At 44.1% G+C, this 19,804-nt stretch overlaps 1 protein-coding gene across 5 annotated transcripts in view; it reads right to left on the reverse strand.

Moving 5' to 3' along the window:
• LOC115174451 (utrophin-like) overlaps positions 1–19,804 on the reverse strand; it is a 193,831-nt gene that overhangs the window by 93,604 nt on the left and 80,423 nt on the right. For all 5 annotated transcript variants that reach the window (XM_029732984.1, XM_029732980.1, XM_029732981.1 and 2 more), the window contains exons 4-8: positions 18,944–19,073; positions 17,026–17,294; positions 16,606–16,752; positions 15,350–15,428; positions 3,160–3,220 (exon numbers count right to left, since the gene is read on the reverse strand). In XM_029732984.1, the coding sequence (XP_029588844.1) occupies positions 3,160–3,220; positions 15,350–15,428; positions 16,606–16,752; positions 17,026–17,294; positions 18,944–19,073 (686 nt within the window). The remainder of the gene's footprint in view (positions 1–3,159; positions 3,221–15,349; positions 15,429–16,605; positions 16,753–17,025; positions 17,295–18,943; positions 19,074–19,804) is intronic.

Below are 19,804 nucleotides of genomic sequence, written 5' to 3' on the forward strand. Positions count from 1 at the left end.
ATTGCGTGCTAGGAATATGGGACCAAATACGTAAACCTTTGATGTGTACGATCACATATTTCTGATCATTGTTGAGTGGTCCCTGCAGCGTACCATCGCAAATATGTGATTGGAAAAGTAGCAACAGAACATATGATGCAACAAACATGTGTAAACAGCATCGTTGTCTGAAAAGCATCTAAACAATGTTTTGTACTGATGGGAAATAAATCACAATTTGTTTTATATGCTTACAGCTTTTGTACATTTGCATATTTAATTGTTTAATTCCAACATTCACTTCCAGCATTGTAATCCATTTCTTCATTTCCTGCACTAATGTGTTATCATCTGGCTAGCATTTTTTTTTTTACTGGTGATAAAAATGTATGATTTCCATCATTTTTTCCAAGACTTTAGTAAATTATTTAATGGAACAAATCAAACATTGTAAACAATTCATGACAATTCGTGGTAACCTCGTAAACAATTAATTTCTTTATGAGGCGTTTACCCAGCGTTTATTTGATGATACAGCCATTTATTTGCTCAAATGTGTGCCGTTGCCCGGCTATTATAAGGGACAATCAGCTATTTGAGAGACTGCTTTTAATTGAAGTTTTACAGTATAGGCAAATTTGTCCAAATACATTTGGTTCCCTAAAATGGGGGAACTGTGTACAAAAAGTACTGTAAATTCTCAATGGTTCACTGAATATGAATGAAAATCCCACAAATTAAGTCTGACAGTCACTTTAACTTCATAGTAATTGTATAATTTTCAATCCAAAGTGCTGGAGTACAGAGGCAAAACAACAAAACATTTGTCACTGTCCAAATACTTTTGGACCTCATTGTATATAATTGAATGCAATGTAGATATACTGTAAGTTGGGTATAAAATGCACAAAAAGTAAACATCCAGGCCAGTCAACCCAAACATTTTCATTTTAAACTAATTGGAAACAAAAGTGTAGGCGGTAAGCCTCAGTTTATGTAAAGCTAGGGGAAACACTGGGCTATGCTCGGTGTAGTGATGCTCCGTCAACTCCCAAAGTCACAGAGTCATAGACATGTAAGTCATGAATAATCATTAGCAGTTATGACTAAATATTAAAAAATATTAGGGAAATAGAATTAGGGAAATATCTGTGATTCAGGGAGACTTTTCCTGCATCTTCTGTGACAGTCCTTGTGGTAGACTTATCTCCAACCAGAAGTGCCTGCATTCTCCAATTGACATATTCCAAATACATTTTTCCTCTACTCCTCCCCTCAAAATGTAATTTTTTTTCTCTCGTCTTCTCCTTTGCATTTAAAAAATGTTTCAACCCTTTTAATTGTCGCAACTTAAACAAAGTAAGTTGATGAGTAACAGCGGATGCAAACCCCAACGAAGACATCCTGATGGGCGCACACATACAGGCGTGAGCACACACAAACCCATACCACACATGTCACATAGGGTGTAATGTGAAGCTTAAGCTAGCTCTTATCTTGGCAGAAGAGAGCGGCAGTCCAATATTATACCCTGACAGTGTTCTGGACATCTGAGCCCACTGAAATGCCAGAGGTCAGCTGGGGGTCAACTAGGATGGCAGAGTGGCGGGTGTCGAGGTGTCCGTGTGTAACCGTTTGATTCCCTAGTGTGTCGCTTCTCCCTGGGAGGGGAGGGACGGGGGTAAGGCGTGGTTTAAACAGCGGCCATTGTGCAATCAGGCCAACGAGAAGTGGGATGAGAGAGAGAGGGGTGGGGGCAAGAGCCAAATGAATGTGCCAAAGCCTGATGTTGGAGTCACAGTAATGTCACAACACTGTAAGTGACCTACAATTAGCCCTGTGAAGGCTGTGGCAGAGTTTTGAATTCAGAAGATATTTGAGAGATGCTTAATCACAGACGACAACAGTGGCAATAACTGAGTGTTGCAGCTCCCGGTGGTGGCATTCATTTGAATGAGATGAAAACCTCACAGTGTTTTGGATTTGAGGGAGGCTTTCAATAGGCTGATTTCTCGTCCTTTCTCCCCTTCTTATAGGGTCACTCAGGATGAATGTGAGTGGGGCTCAGCTAAACCCGTGATCAAGTTGTTGTGCTATGTAATACAGAGTCAAGAATGGTACATATGGTACAGAGTGTGTGTGTGTGTGTTTGTATGTGTGTGGGGTGGGGCAAGGGTTCAGTAGTCGGCCGCTTGAGGGCCAACACCTGTGATCACAGAAAGCTGTTGTTGATTCCGGAGTTCTAAGCCTGTCCTCTCCTCTCTTCCCAGCCTTTTGCTGCTTTCATCTCTGATGCTTTCCAGTGCAAAGCTCCAGGGCTAAACAAATTGCAGGTGTTCACAGGGATGCCTTCCTGTCTCACTCAGTATCGCTCACAACCTGTCTCTGTACCTCTACCTCCTTATCACCCCCTCTCCCTCTTTCATCCTCACCCCATCTCTCTCTGACTGTCCTTTCCTATTAATCACATTTTTTCTCTTTCTACTCATATCCTTCTCTCTCAGTTTATTTATCTCTCAGTAGCCCCCATATCTCTATCCACTTTCTCTGTCCACCTGTCTCTGTCTCTTTCTCTCTGCATGTGTCGGTATGAAAGCCATTCTGAGTGGCTATCAGCATAAACCTCTCCCTCCCTCTCTGCTTTTTTAATGGACCAACTGTCTGCTGCTAAGCTTGACTGTGAATGTATTACAATGAGCAATGTGACACCTATCTTAAGCTGTAATACCGCTGCTATAGACCGACTGTAAAAGGGGTCATGAATACTTCGTCATTATCACAGGTATTATGCAAATCGGAAAGACCCCCGGCAAAATGAACGAGCAACAATTGACATTGCACTTTGAATCACTTCAAATTCAATATTATGCTTGTGGAAACATTCAAAAATTGAATCCAACCCTTAAAGTGTAATACTTAATTGGTGAAACTGCCATGTCCGTTTGGGACGATCCTCTCCTCTGTTTCTCCTCTCATATACAAAACAAAAACTATAACAAAGTTGCTGGGGGCGAACAGTGGCACTGTTTCCCCAAATGAGGATTCGATCTTTAAAGGAAACTTTAGAACATTAATAGAATCACGCACTCACAAGTCAAATTAGTTACCATACAATAAGCATAAAGAAAAATTATTCTTTTAGCATACATAAGCAGTATGTTTTCAGTAAGTGTTACTCACTTGATGTAGTATGGAACCTTATTCTGAGAGACCGCCCTCTGCCACGGGAGCTGCACAGAGGCTGTCGAGAAAAAGGAGGAAAATACACCATGTAAATATAAAAACATGCAATATTTGCAGCACAAAGATCATTTTAGTCTTTTGAGCCGTACGCTTCTGCAAATATCCACTAATAGTTCCATAATGTAATTGGCTTGTTGTACAAATCCAATTCCCACTATGCATGAAATTGAAAATATTATGGGTATAACTCTTGGACAGTGAGAGCGAGTTATGATGGCCGTATCTGTAAAAAGGTACTGCGCCGTCTAAATAACCGGTTAATGTATTCTAACGGCATGTTATTGTTAGACTTCACAGATAAAGGGCAGAACAAACGGAGAGAAGGAAAGTGGATGAATTAGCTGAACTTCAAAGCCAAAACACAACCATTATGAAGTGCTTTGAGAGACTAGTCAAGAATCATATCACCTCCACCCTACCTGATACCCTAGACCCACTCCAATTTGCTTACCACCCCAACAGGTCCACAGACGACGCAATCGCCATCACACTGCACACTGCCCTATCCCATCTGGACAAGAGGAATACCTATGTAAGAGTGCTGGTCATTGACTACAGCAATGAACAGCTGTTCATTCGTGAGGCTCGGAACCCTGGGTCTCGACCTCGCCTTGTGCAACTGCGTCCTGGACTTTCTGACAGGCCGTCCCCAGGTGGTGAGAGTAGGAAACAACAACTCCACCACGCTGATCCTCAACACTGGGGTCCCACAAGGGTGCGTTCTCAGCCCTCTCCTGTACTCCCTGTTCTACCATGACTGCGTAGCCATAAACTCAATAATCAAGTTTGCAGACAACACTACAGTGGTAGGCTTGATTACCAACAATGACGAGACGGCCTACAGGGAGGAGGTGAGGGCCCTCGGAGTGTGGTGTCAGGAAAATGACCTGTCACTCAACGTCAACAAAACAAAGGAGATGATCGTGGACTTCAGGAAACAGCAGAGGGAGCATACCCCCATCCACATCGACGGAACAGTAGTGGAGAAGGTGGAAAGTTTTAAGTTCCTCTGCGTACACATCACGGACAAACTGAAATGGTCGACCCACACAGACAGCGTGGTGAAGAAGGCGCAACAGCGCCACTTCAACCTCAGGAGGCTGAAGAAATTTGGCTTGTCACCTAAAACACAAACTTTTACACATGCACAATCGAGAGCATCCTGTCTGGCTGTATCACCGCTTGGTACGGCATCTACCGCAAGGCTCTCCAGAGGGTAGTGCGGTCTGCACAGCGCATAATCGGGGGCAAACTACTTGCCCTCCAGGATACCTACAGCACCCGATGTCACAGGAAGTCCATAAAGATCATCAAGGACAACAACCACCCGAGCCACTGCCTGTTCAACCTGCTGCCATCCAGAAGGCGAGGTCAGCACAGGTGCATCAAAGCTGGGACCAAGAGACTGAAAAACAGCTTCTATCTCAAGGCCATCAGACTGTTAAACAGCCATTTTTTTACATTTTAGTCATTTAGCAGATGCTCTTATCCAGAGCGACTTACAGTAGTGAATGCATACATTTCATAAATGTTTTCTCCGTAGCCATCACTAACATAGAGTGGCTGCTACCAACATACAGACTCAAATCTCTTTCCACTTAATAAATGGATTTAATAAAGGTATCACTAGTCACTTTAAATAACGCCACTTTAATAATGTCTACATATCCTACATACTCATCTCATATGTATATACTGTATTCTATACCATCTACACTATCTTGCCTTTGCCACACGGCCATCGCTCATCCATATATTTATATGTACATCTTCTTATTCATCTCTTTACATTTGTGTGTATAAGGTAATCGTTGTGAATTTGTTAGTTTACTTGTTAGATATTACTGCACTGTCGGAACTAGAAGCACAAGCATTTCGCTACACTCGCATTAATTAACTAACCATGTGTATGTGACCAATAAAATTTGACTTGAAATTTGATTTGACAACCAATAGACCGATAGGACCTGAAATAAAAGCTGCCAAATGTGATGACAAGACTTTACAAGCTGTTGTAAGCCATTCACACAGAGCTGCATTTCCCTGCCCTCTATAAGCCTAACCTATACACACTCCCTGCATATTAGCTACAGTTGAAGTCAGAAGTTTACATACACTTAGGTTGGAGTCATTAAAACTCATTTTTTAACCATTCCACAAATTTCTTGTCAACAAACAATAGTTTGGTTAGCACATCTACTTTGTGCATAACACAAGTTATTTTTACAACAATTGTTTACAGACAGATTATTTCACTTATAATTCACTGTATCACAATTCCAGTGGGTCAGAAGTTTACATACACTAAGTTTACTGTGCCTTTAAACAGCTTGGAAATTGTCATAAAATTATGTCATGGCTTTAGAAGCTTCTGATAGGGTAATTGACATCATTTAAGTCAATTGGAGGTGTACCTGTGAATGTATTTCAAGGCCTAACTTCAAACTCAGTGCCTATTTGCTTGACATCATGGGAAAATCAAAAGAAATCAGCCAAGACCTGAGAAAAAAGATTGTAGACCTCCACAAGTCTGGTTCATCGTTGGGAGCAATTTCCAAACGCCTGAAGGTACCACGTTCATCTGTACAAACAATAGTACGCAAGTATAAACAGCATGGGACCACGCAGCCATCATACCGCGCAGGAAAGAGACGCAGTCGTTCTCCTAGAGATGAGCGTAGTTTGGCGTGAAAAGTGCAAATCAATCCTAGAACAAAAGGAAAGGACCTTGTGAAGATTCTGGAGGAAACCGGTACAAAAGTATCTATATCCACAGTAAAATGAGTCCTATTTCGACATAACCTGAAAGGCCGCTCAGCAAGGAAGAAGCCACTGCTCCAAATCCGCCATAAAAAAGCCAGACTACGGTTTGCAACTGTACATGGGGACAAAGATTGTGCTTTTTGGAGAACTGTCCTCTGGCCTGCTGAAACAAAAATAAAACTGATTGGAGGAAAAAGGGGGAGGCTTGCAAGCCGAAGAACACTATCCCAACCGTGAAGCACGGGGGTGGCAGCATCATGTTGTGGGGGTGTTTTGCTGCAGGAGGGAATAGTGCACTTCACAAAACAGATGGCATCATGAGGTAGGAAAATTATGTGGATATATTGAAGCAACATCTCAAGACATCAGTCAGGAAGTTAAAACTTGGTCACAAATGCGTCTTCCAAATGGACAATGACCTCAAGCATACTTCCAAAGTTGTGTCAAAATGGCTTAAGGACAACAAAGTCCTCAAAACCTCAACCCTTTAGAAAATGTGTGGGCAGAACTGAAAAAGTGTGTGCGAGCAAGGAAGCCTACAAACCTGACTCAGTAATAGCAGCTCTGTCAGGAGGAATGGGCCAAAATTTACCCAACTTATAGTTTGAACCAAGTTAAACAATTTAAAGGCAATGCTAACAAATAATAATTGAGCGTATGTAAACGTCTGACCCACTGGGACTGTGAAGAAAAAAAAGCTGAAATAAATCACTCTACTATTATTCTGACATTTCACATTCTTAAAATAAAGTGGTGATCGTAACTGACCTAAGACAGGGAATTTTTACTAGGATTAAATGTCAGGAATTGTGAAAAACTGAGTTTAAATGTATTTGGCTAAGGTGTACGTAAACTTCCGATTTCAACTGTAGATTGAAACGGTGGATGAATGGAGGAATGTCACAAAAATCGCCGTGTTCAATCGACCAAAATGCAGCCGGGATGTGAATACTCATCTTTTAATGATAATGAATCAAGCAAACACAGAAAAACAAGAACGACTCAAGACAGGCTATACTTACAACAATAGCAGTGCTAACGAAACAACCCACAAACCCAGATGACAAACACACTCCTAATATATGACTCCCAATCAGGAACAACGATAACCAGCTGTCCCTGATCGGGAGCCACACAGACCAACATAGAAACAGACATCCCAGAACACACATACACAGACTTCTTCTGCCACGTCCTGACCAAAATACTACACAACTACTCCCTCTGCTGGTCAGGACGTGACAAGGAATAGATACTGTATATATATATTTATAAATAAACATACAGACGGCTGGATGGACGGACAGGCAGGCACTTTGTTGAACCCTTAGATGAAACCTAATTCTTAAAATACAAAACCATTTATAATTGTCACATGCACAAATACAGCGGGTGTAGACTTGTACCATGAAATGCTTGCATCTAGGGAGTACCAGTTCTATATCACTGCAGGGGTATGAGGTATTTCAGGTAGATACACGTATGTACATAAAGGGAACATAAAGTAACTAGGCCTCAGGGTTATACCGATACCAGGTTAAATATCTCAATACCATCACAACACTGTACCAAAATGATACCACGGCAAAAAAATAAGGTATATTAGCCAAAGGCATAGAACGGAATTCAATTGTTGGGAATCTTTTGAGTATAAGATCATTACATTTGAAATATTTTTGTATGGTGTGTATGTGTGTTGTCGGTATACGTGTGTATTTGTGTGGGTTTTTGCGAGAGTGTCAGTGTAATGTGTGTGAGTGAGTGTATATATTGTGTACATACAGTCTTCCGAGTGTGCATAGTCAGTGCAAGATAGGGTCATTGCAGATGGTCTGGGTAATCATTTTATTAACTATTTAGCAGTCTTGTGGCTTGGCGGTAGAAGTTGTCTCGGAGTCTGTTGGTCCGAGAGCTGATGCTCTGGTACTGATTGCTAGATGGTAGCAGAGTGAACAGTATGTCTATGGCTTGGGTGGCTGAAGACTTTGGCAATTTTTTGGACCTGCCTCTGATATAGAGGTCCTGGATGGCAGGGAGCTCAGCCCCAGTGATGTACTGGACTGTCCACCCCACCCTCTGTAATGATTTGCGGTCGAGGACAGTGCATTTGCCATACCAAGTGGTGATGCAAGCAGTCAATATGCTCTTAATGGTGAAGCTGTAAAAGCATTTGAGGATCCGAGGACCCATGCACAATCAGCTCCTTGGTCCTACTGACGTTGATGAAGCTGTTGTCCTGACATCACACTTTCAAGGCTCTGATCTCCTCCCTGTAGACCGTCTCATCGCCGTCGGTGATCAGGCCTACCACCGATGTGTCGTCTGCAAACTTGTTGATGGTGTTGGAGTCGTGCGTGGCCTGCAGTCATGGGTCAACAGCAGTACAGGTGTCACGGTTGTCGTAGGAATGAGCGGACCAAAGTGCAGTGTGTGTGTCATTCCACATTTTATTTATACTCTGAAACTATGCAATACATAAATAAACTTGAATGACAGAAAAACAACAAACGGTGACACAGAGGTGAAACAGACACTACTCAAAACTAATCTCCCACAAACCCAGGTGGAAAAAAACCCTACTTAAGTATGATCTCCAATTAGAGACAACGAGGACCAGCTGCCTCTAATTGGAGATCATCCCAAACAAAACCAACATAGAAATACAGAACTAGAACATGAACATAGTAATACAAAACAAAGAAAAACACCCCCTGTCACGCCCTGACCTACTCTACCATAGAAAATAACATCTTACTATAGTCAGGACATGACAGTACCCCCCACCAAAGGTGCGGACTCCGCCCGCACCTAAACAAAAACACAACAAAAAATCCCCCCTCAAAAAAAATAAACAAAGGGTAGGGTAACTACTGTCTATGGCGGCTCTGGTGCAGTACACATAACCTTCTTATCCCGCGGATCCTCCAACAGAGGAGGCGGCTCTGGTATGGGGCGTAACCCCCGCTAAGCCCGCTGATCCCTCTGCTTCTGTACCACCGGACCGTGGATCATCGTCGGAGGTTCTGGGCTGCGGGCCCTCTCAGGAGGTTCCGGACTGCGGGCCTTCTCAAGAGGTTCCGGACTGCGGGCCCTCTCAGGAGGCTCCGGACTGCGGGCCGTCTCAGGAGGTTCCGGACTGTAGGGCCGTCTCAGGAGGTTCCGGACTGTAAGGCGTCTTAGGAGGTTCCGGACTGGGGACCGTCGCTGCAGGCTCCATGCCATGGATCATCACTGCAGGCTCCGCGCCATGGATCACCACTGGAGGCTTTGTGCAATGGATCATGCCTGCAGGCTCCGGACCATGGATCATCCCTACATGCTTCTTGCCATGGATTATCCCTACAGGCTCAGGGCCATGGATCATCCCTACAGGCTTTGTGCCATGGATCATCACTGGAGGCTTCGGACCATGGATCATCACTGGAGGCTTCTTACGTGGAGCCGGAACAGGTCTCACCAGACTGGGGAACTTCGCTGGACGCTCCGGACTGGGGGACTTCGCCAGAAGCTCTGGACTGGGAACTGTCGCCGGAAGCTCTGGACTGGGAAGACTCACTGGAGGCCTGATGCATGGCGCTGGCACAGGTGGCGCCAGACTGGTAACACGCACCTCAGGGCGAGTGTGAGGAGCAGGAACAGGACACACCGGACTGGGCAGGCACACTAGAGACCTGCTGCGTGGGGGTGGCACAGGTGGTAAGCACGAAGAGTTGGCTCAGGTCTCCAACCTGATTCTGCCAATCTCCCCGTGTTCCCCCCCCCAAAAAATATTTTTTTGGGCTGCCTCTTGTGCTTCCCTTGTTGCCGCGCTCTCGCTGCCTCCACCTATTCCCATGGGAGGCGCTTTTCTCCTGCCCCTAAATCCTCCAAAGCCCTGGATATACTCCTCCTTATCTCCTCAATAGTCCACTGCTCCATACCATGCTGCTTGGTCCCTTGGTGGTTGGAGATTCTGTCACGGTTGTCAAAGAGAGGAATGAGCAGACCAAAGTGCAGCGTGTGTGTCATTCCACATTTTATTTATACTGTGAAACTATGCAATACATAAATAAACTTGAATGACAAAAAAACAACAAACCGTGACGCAGAGGTGGAACAGACACTACTCAAACCTAATCCCCCACAAACCCAGGTGGAAAAAAACCCTACTTAAGTATGATCTCCAATTAGAGACAATGAGGACCAGCTGCCTCTAATTGGAGATCATCCCAAACAAAACCAACATAGAAATACAAAACTAGAACATGAACATAGAAATACAAAACATAGAAAAACACACCCTGTCACGCCCTGACCTACTCTACCATAGAAAATAACATCTTACTGTGGTCAGGACGTGACAACAGGAGGGGACTAAGCCCACACCCCTGAGGGGCACCCATGTTGAAGGTCAGTGTGGCGGAGGTATTGTTGCCTATCCTCACCACCTGGGGCCGACCCATCAGGATGTTCAGGATCCAGTTGCAGAGGGAGAAGTTAAATCCAAGGGTCCTGAGCTTGGTGATGAGCTTGGAGGGGACTATGGTGTGGAACACTGAGATGTAGTCTATGAACAGAATTCTCACAGTTATTTCCCCTCTTGTCCAGGTGGAAGAGAGCAGTGCGAAGTGCAATTGAGATTGCGTGATCTGTTGGGGCGGTATGCAAATTGGAGTAGGTCCAGGGTGTCAGGGATGATGGCTTTGATGACTGTCATGACCAACCTTTCAAAGCACTTTATAAACACAGATGTCAGTGCAAGGGGAATACAGCCATTTAGGCAGGTTACCTTTACGTTCTTGGGAACAGGGTCAATGGTCTTCAGCTTGAAACATCTTGGGATTACAGACTGGGACAAGGAAATATTGATAATGTCCGTGAATACACTTTCCAGCTGGTCTGCAGATGCTTTAAGAATGCACCCTGGTATTCCATCTGGCCCGGCGGCCTTGCAAGTGTTAACCTGTTTAAAGGTTTTACTCACATCGGCCCCGGAGAGTGAGATCACACAGTCAACTGGAACAAAAGAAGCTTTCATGCAAGACTCTGTTGGTTTCCCGCAAATTAACCTGTTAGGGTATAGGGGGCAGTATTGAGAATTTTGTGCCCATTTTTAACTGCCTATTACACCAACTCAGAAGCTAGAATATGCATATTATTGTTCAGGTTTGGATAGAAAACACCCTAAAGTTTCAAAAACTGTTTGAATGGTGTCTGTGAGTATAACAGAACTCATTTGGCAGGCAAAACCCTGAGACAGATTCTGACAGGAAGTGGATACCTGATGTGTTGAATTGACTTTAAGCCTATACCATTGAAAAACAAAGGGAAGGAGGAATATTTTGGCACTTCCTATTGCTTCCACAAGATGTCCCCAGCCTTTACAAAGTGTTTTGAGTGTTCTACAGTGAGATCTGACTGAAGAAGAGCGTTGGAACGGCGATGGCCCATTAGACACCTGGCGCGCGATTTGATGGTGGGTACTCTCATTCCGAAACGTTTTAAAAGAGAACCCAATGGTCCGCCTTGAATTTTATTCATGTTCTGGTTAAAAAAGGCCCTAATGATTTATGCGATACAACGTTTGACATGTTTGAACGAACGAAAATATATTTTTTCCGTTCTTGAAGTGAAGTGAAGTCCGGCTGGCTTAGATCATGTGCTACAACACGGAGGTTTTTGGACATAAATGATGAGCTTTTTTGAACAAAACTACATTCGTTATGGACCTGGGATTCTTTGGAAGTGACATCTGATGAAGAGAATCAAAGGTAATGGATTATTTAGATAGTATTTTCGATTTTAGATCTCTCCAACATGGCGGTTAGTCTGTATCGCAATGCATATTTTTCTGGCGCAGTGCTCAGATTATTGCAAAGTGTGATTTCCCAGTAAGGTTAATTTTCAATCTGGCAAGTCCATTGCGTTCAAGAGATGTAAATCTATAATTCTTTGAATGACAATATAATATTTTACCAATGTTTTCTAATATTAATTAATTATTTTGTTGTCATGACTTGACTGCCGGTTATTGGAGGGAAACGATTTCCTGAACATCAACGCCATAGTAAAACACTGTTTTTAGATATAAATATGAACTTGATAGAACTAAAAATGCATGCATTGTCTAACATAATGTCCTAGGAGTGTCATCTGATGGAGATTGTAAAAGGTTAGTGCATAATTTTAGCTGATTTTATGGTTTTGGTGACGCCTGTCTTTGAATCGACAATACACTACACACAGCTATTGTCAATGTACTCTCCTAACATAACCTAACTTTATGCTTTCCCCGTAAAACCTTTTTGAAATCGGTAAACGTGGTTAGATTAAGAAGATGTTTATCTTTCAAAGGCTGTAAGTTAGTTGTATGTTTGAGAAATTTGAATTTTGACATTTATTTGGTTTCAAATTTGCCGCTCTTGAAATGCACCTGCTGTTGATAGGGTGCGCCACCGATGGCACGCTAACGTCCCACATAGCCCCAAGAAGTTAAGCATGAATTTGGGAGTTCTGCCTCACTGGGCATCTCACGACTGCGTTTCCCTTTGTAGTCTGTTATAGAGACTGAAAGCCCTGCCACATCTGACGAGCATCAGAACCGGTGTAATAGGATTCCACCTTCCTCCTAAATTATCATTTTTCATGTCTCGCCGGAGGTCGTAGTGGGATTAATTGTGTGCGTCCATGTCCCGTTCTTTGTAAGCGGTAGCTCTAGCATTTAGCCCAGCACGGATACTGCCTATAATCCATGGTTTTTGGTTTGGTTATGTTTGTATGGTCACTGTGGAGACTACATGATGACGCCTGTGACTGATATGGTAAACTCCTAATGCTATCGGATGAATCATGGAACAGATCGCTGTCTGTACTAGCAAAACGGTATTGTAGCTTCACATCTGCTTCATCAGATCACTTCCATATTGAGCGTGTCACTGGTACTTCCAGATTTAGCTTTTGTTTGTAAACGGGAAGCAGCAGGATAGAGTCGTGGTCAGATTTGTCGAAGGGAGGGTGAGGGAGGGCCTTGTATGCATTTTTTTAGGTAGAATAAAAGTGGTCTAGCATTTTGACGCCCCTTATGGCGCAAGAGACGTGCTAGTAGAAGTCAGGTAGAATGTTTTTAAGTCTCTCTGAGTTAAAGTTTCCTCCCAAAAGATGCCTCTGGGTGTGTGGTCTTTTGTTTGTTTATGGCGCCATAAGGTATTGTTGGCTTCTGGTGGGATGTAGACAGCCGTGATATTTTGGATGAGAACTCTCTTGTTAAATAGGAAGGTCTACAGCTTACCATGAGGCATTCTATGTCTGAGTTTCCTTCGCACTGGAAGAGGCGCACCAGTTGTTGTTTATGAAGAGGCAGACCCGTCCCCCTTCACCTCGTGTTGCTAGCCTGACCACTAAATTATTCTGTCAAAATTGAAGCAATTTGTTGTAACGAGAGGTACTAGGGGTGTTGTACAAAAGTCATCAGCGATTGGATTGTCTAACCAATCAGAGTATCATAGCAAATGGCGAATTTACGAACTGCTGCTTTACCCATGTGTGTTCTGGCTCTGGCCCGAACCATCAGTTTCTTGACCAATCAGACAGCCCCTAATGTGTTCGCATTCAGTGAAGGGGATGTACTCAAATCCAGACTGTCGTCCATGGGCGTGGCGTAGCATTTGGTCGGAGCAAGGAGTCTGGGTATCCAGGCAATAATAATGCAGCTTTTCAAGTCTCTCTGATAGGAGACTCTGGAACGAAGCTCATCCATCTTATTCTCGAGTGACTGGACATTTGCCAATAAAACGGAGGGGAGTGCCAGTCGATTTTCTCTTTGTCTTAATCACACCAGGACTCCAGCCTGTCTGCCACGTCTACAACTGCAGTGTTTTGGTAGCCCATGAAATAAAGGAATAGTGTCTGGTATAAACAAGGGTACAGCTGTCAGAGTCAGGTTGAAGTTGAAATTGAGGTTAGTAACTGTCGATCTAATGTCAAAAAGTGCTTGGCGGTCATATGTGATAATAGTAAGAACTTTAAAACTTCATAAACTCACAAAAAAAAAATGTGCTAAAGTTGAGTTGAACTTGTAAAGTTTCGACCTTCTCCGTCGGTTACTATGAGAAGGAACGGTAGATTCTGTCTATGAGAGATGAAAGGGGAGCCAGAATGGCATCTTGGCTGGTACAATAACTCAGCTGTCAACACCACTCAGGTCTATGGACACACAACAACTAAGTTTCCTCCCTATCCCACCACCCTGTTATCATCAAATGGAAGACATTTTGGTTCCATGTCAGAGCCAAATGGGGTAGACAAGAGAGGGGTTGGATGAGACGGAGAGAGGAAAGGGACATGGCAATGAAATAGAACACTACTGTATAATTTGGAGTAAATGGGGATGGAAGGAGGGGATGAGGAGGGAGGGGTGTGGCTGTGTCTGTCGTTAATGATCCCTCCCTCCCTCCCTCCCTACATCGTTAATGACCACTGGTCTGAAAGGAAAGAAAGTCAGAGGAGAGTTGTAATTAAGCCTTGAATGATTCAAGAGTGAAGAACCTTGCCGCCTGTAAACAACCTGCTTGAGTGTGTGTTTGTGTGTGTGGGTGTGTGTAGGAGGCAAGGGATGAGGGCAACCCTGACAAAAAGTACAACAGCAACAACAACAACAAAACATCATGGATAGGCTGCCTCCGAGACATTGATAGGGTGAATCGATAAACATCAAGGGAAGTCATTGGAACGCGAGGTCAGTACAGGTGCATCAAAGCTGGAACCGAGAGACTAAAAAACAGCTTTGATCTGAAGGCCATCAGACTGTTAAATAGCCATCACTGGTCAGCTACCACCCATTTACTCAACCCTGCACCTTATAGGCTGCTGCCCCATATCTTTTATTTCAACCTTTATTTAACTAGGCAAGCCAGTTAAATTCTTATTTACAATGACAGCCTAGGAACAGTGGGCTACCTACCTTGTTCAGGGGCAGAACGACAGATTTTTACTTTGTCAGGTCAGGGACTCGATCTAGCAACCTTTCGGTTACTGGCCCAATGCTCTAACCACTAAGCTACCTATACTGTACATAGGCATGGAATCACTGTCCACTTTAATAATGGAACAATAGTCAAGTAATAATGTTTACATGCTGTTTTACTCATCTCATATGTATATACTATATTCTATTCTACTGTATTCTAGTCAATGCCACTCTGACATTGCTCATCCTAATATTTAGATATTTATTATTTCATTATTTTACTTTTAGATTTGTGTGTATTGTTGTGAATTGTTATATACTGCACTGTTGGAACTAGGAACACAAGCATTTTGCTACACCCGCAATAACATCTGCTAAAAAGTGTGTATGTGACTAATATACTTTGATTTGGCTACTCACTGGATAGGAAGTGCTGGGAGGAAGGGCCGAAGTCTCTGTGGGCTTCCTGAAGGAGCTTTAGTCTCTCTTCAATGGCCACCTGCACACCAGAAAGAGGAGAGAGTTAGACACACACAATCACACACCTGCATCCCGCCAGCACTATATTGACCGATCCAGCTGAGTGTGTGTGCGTGCATATGCGTGCATTGCTGAGTGTCCTTACTGTGTGCAGTGACTCAGTCATCCTCCCTACAGTGAGGTTATAAGGCTGTCTCTACACATGGAACCAGGAGGCAGACAAAATGTGTCTTCAACACTTTCATCCAGCCCCAGTGAATCTCTATGGGGTGCCTGGTGACTGAGTCCTGCTGTGCTGTTTGCCCTTCTGTTTGATCAGACCAAAGTGGCCCGGAGTCCTATCTCAGTGGTCATCATCAACTCCAGCAAGGCAAGACCAGGGGTGGGCATGGAGAAGAAAGGGACACAATCTAAGATCTCTCTCTTCATGTCTCTTTTTCACACACACACACACACACACACACACACACACACACACACACACACACACACACACACACACACACACACACACACACACACACACACACACACACACATTAATCTAAACAGCATAGTGACAAATGAGCCTGAGGGGTGCACAAGTAAGGCTCTGATCCCGGCCATCAGCAGGCTGGACCAGGACACTAGTCCTCTGTGTCAAAAAGTGTTATTTATCTACAGTGACAGAAGTCCACTGTGCCAATATAGAACTCAGTAACCTGTAGAGGTAGACAAGCGGAAGGCCACCTCTCCTCACCCCTCTCTGTGTCTGAGCTAAAGTACAGCAGGCTGACAGAGAGAGACGGAAGGAATAATGAGAGAAAGCAACATAACAAAATGACACAAACAGGTGGAAAGAGATGGACAGAAATACATGATTACAAAGACAGCAAGAGGGTTAATATGACATTGAGAGAATAAACATGAGCGTACTGACAGGTTGAGATGTGAATAAGGTGGGTGAGAAAAAAAGAGTAGAAAGTAGAAAAGTCAAGAATATGATAGCTCGTAAAAGGAGGAAGGTTTTACATTTGACCTTTTCGTCATTTAGCAGTGAGTGACACGTACTCCCAAGTATGACAAAAAGGGAGGAGGTTTGTAGCTGTGACACCTCTTCTTAAGTATGACACATAAAAGGGAGATGGTTTTAGGCATGAGACCCATTGCCCACCTGTAAAAGGGGGAAGGTTTTAGGTGGGACACCCATAGCCCACCTGTAGTAGTTTCCAGCGCATGTTGAGGTCATCCAGTTGTCTGGAGGAGGTGGAGGACAGCTGGACATCCAGAGGAGCCAGCTCACCAGACAGCTCATTCACCACATGCACGTCCTGCCTCAGAGGGGCCATCTCCTCCTTGAAAGTCTGGGACATACACCAGATGCACACACACAGGTCAGTGTTTTGATGTAGGCAGATGTATCTATAACATACTGTTATGGTGCAGGGGTGATACCTGTACCAATGGTAATTAGATGTTAATCTAGGTAATACATTTTTTTGACACTGATTTATGTACAGGTTAATCACTACCTACACTTGTTGGCCCTAAATGTTTTGTAGTGGAAGTAAAAAAAAAACGTCCCTCTCTCTCATTCCCCCTTAATAAATCAGTAACACCCCAGTGACTCCCCTCACCGTGGTCTTCTCAATGTGTTCCTGCAGTGAGTCTATGAGCACGTCTCCTACAGGCTGCCAACCAGCCTTGGTCTCTTCTGCCCTGTCTAGCCGCAGGTCCAGCTGGTCCATGTTGCTCTGGAGCTCCTGTAGCCTCTCAAAGGCCTTTTCTACCTGACTCTGCCATCCACCCGCGTGGTCCTGCAGACACTCCCAACGCTCCTGCACCTCCGCTGTCTGCTTCCTGATGGCCCTGGCCACACCCTGCGCCTTCTCCTCTGGAGTCAGGTCTGTGAGAAGGGTAGAGAGTGAGGGAGGGAGAGAGGGGGGGGAAGAGAGAGACAGAGACGGAGGGGGAGAAAGGGAGCAAGACAAAGACTTTAACAACCTCAAAGGGGAAAGTTGGTTGTACAATAAAAGAAAACATTTAAACTTGAAGAGAGACTTGTGAGCTAAAGAGAAAAGAGCATGACCAATGTCCACAGTCAACCATCTTGTCTGCAGACTTGAAATTTAAATCAGTGTGTCAATGACGATCTAAATCGTAAACACCCTAAGCTAAAGCATGCATGCAAGCACACATCAAGAGTCTGTCTGTCTGTTAGTCTGTTAGTCAGCCAGCCAAGCACACATCAAGGGTCTGTCTGTCTGTTAGTCTGTTAGTATGTTAGTCAGCCAGCCAAGCACACATGAAGGGTCTGTCTGTCAGTCTGTTAGTCAGCCAGCCAAGCACACATCAAGGGTCTGTTAGTCTGTTAGTCTGCCAGCCAAGCACACATCAAGGGTCTGTCTGTCTGTTAGTCTGTTAGTATGTTAGTCAGCCAGCCAAGCACACATGAAGGGTCTGTCTGTCAGTCTGTTAGTCAGCCAGCCAAGCACACATCAAGGGTCTGTTACTCTGTTCGTCTGCCAGCCATAGATGCCTCACACCACAGACAAGACCAGCGTGGGGTTAGTCTGCCACACTCCCCAGACAGGACCATCGTGGGAGCTTTATGTTTTGAAAATAAGAAGTTTGACAAGCAAACAAAGGCCAGGGAAAGTCTGGGAGACTTTGATTGGGTCTGAGAGGATCTGAAGACTAAAGTGTTCTCACCCACTGGGTTCAGTTATACTAGAGTAGACAGAGGTGTCCATGCTGGCACTGGTCTCAGTTTTACCCTGTGAAGCCCCTTGTCCCTCCTGTGAAAGCATCCAATCACAGGTTTTAGATCAGATTGAGATCAGATATACCCTTTACAGTCAAATAACCTTTTAGAAAGTATCCGAGGTCATTGCAGGGTTGGTTTCAGATAACACCTACCCTCTGATGTACCACGCACCGCTATGGAACCATCCTACTCATCACAGCCCTTAGATCAGTTCTTAACCACCGATTAGACCAAAGGCCCCTTTGATAATTACATCAAAGATCACACTGAAGGGCCAGATCTCTGCCTGCTCGGAGCTCTGACCACAACCTCCCAGATTGTCTCAGGGGCCTGCTACATTATTTAACAGCACGATTCTGTTAAAGAGGAAATGTGCTGACACAGCGATGACTTCACTGTTTCATCCTCCTAGGCCCAGCAGCCTTTAGATACAGAATTACTAATGAGTTCTGTTGCGTATTTAGTGTTTGGGTGTATTCTGAGCCTCATATCACACCCCACATAAACATCAAGTGGATTGAGGAACTTCTGAGGTGCTTTTCATGGACATTCTCACCCACCCTGATACTGGGTTTCCCAGATCTTGGTTTTGGAGGGCCACTATGTATGCAGGTTAAACGGAATGGTCAACATAAACTGACCAGTACTGACATCAGTTACGTAGATTATGGCACATAGTAGGTTTTATAAAGGAGTTCAATTCAATTATAACGTAAGACTAAGTGGTGGGTGATGTCACTGGACTTTGGCGTGTGCGTATTCAGGCTAGTCAGTGACAAGAGACTCACCTGTTTTGGGCTGAAGGTTCTTGCATGGTTCCCCCGGCCCCTCGATGGGCTGGTCAGCCAGGAATATGTGTGCCTGGTCCAGTGTATTGGCCACAACATGCTCGCGGTCCTTCAGCTCCGACCGCAACACCTGGGGAGAAACACACACAGGGACTGGTCAATTGATGGTATCCTTTTAACCTGAATGTCTTACTCAAAATATCTTACTCCTAACTGAGCTCTTTCATATCAGTTAGAACATTTTGCCTGATATCATGAAACAGTGTTGGGGACCACATTAGCAGTAATGGCGCGTGAGTAAAATCACTGGGGAAGCCAAGCCCCCCAAAAATATTACAACCCACAGTATGTGTTGTGATAATTGCGTTGTTCTCTGTGTAACGTCAGTTCATATGCATATTGCGTGTAACAAAAGTTCACAAAACATATTGCATGTAACAAACAGTTACATGACCTACATCATGGTCAAGCAAGGTAATGTTTACGACATTTTTGGACTACTAAACAACTAATGATTTAGAACCACGTAGAGTTACCGCAAGATGCAAAGAAAACAGGAGCTGCCTTCACTACTCCAGCACCATTTCTACTTCAACATCATCTAATCACCTATGCTTAGTCTAATATGGTGACAACTAAAAGAAACCAAAAACGATTTAGTCCAATCAACGTAAGCTAAATATGATGTGGCTGTCCATAGTACTGATTTCTCTGTGTGTGTGCGCACAAGTAGGAAAAACATGTTGACTCACCCTACTCATAGAGAAACGCCAATGCCATCCGACTCTTTCATGTTGCCTAAACAGTCTATGACTCTGTCATACAGCACATGCTTTTAGTTTATTTTGTCCTAGGCTACCT

This window comes from Salmo trutta, chromosome 35 (genome assembly GCF_901001165.1).
Source record: "Salmo trutta chromosome 35, fSalTru1.1, whole genome shotgun sequence".
Taxonomy (NCBI): Eukaryota; Metazoa; Chordata; class Actinopteri; order Salmoniformes; family Salmonidae; genus Salmo; species Salmo trutta.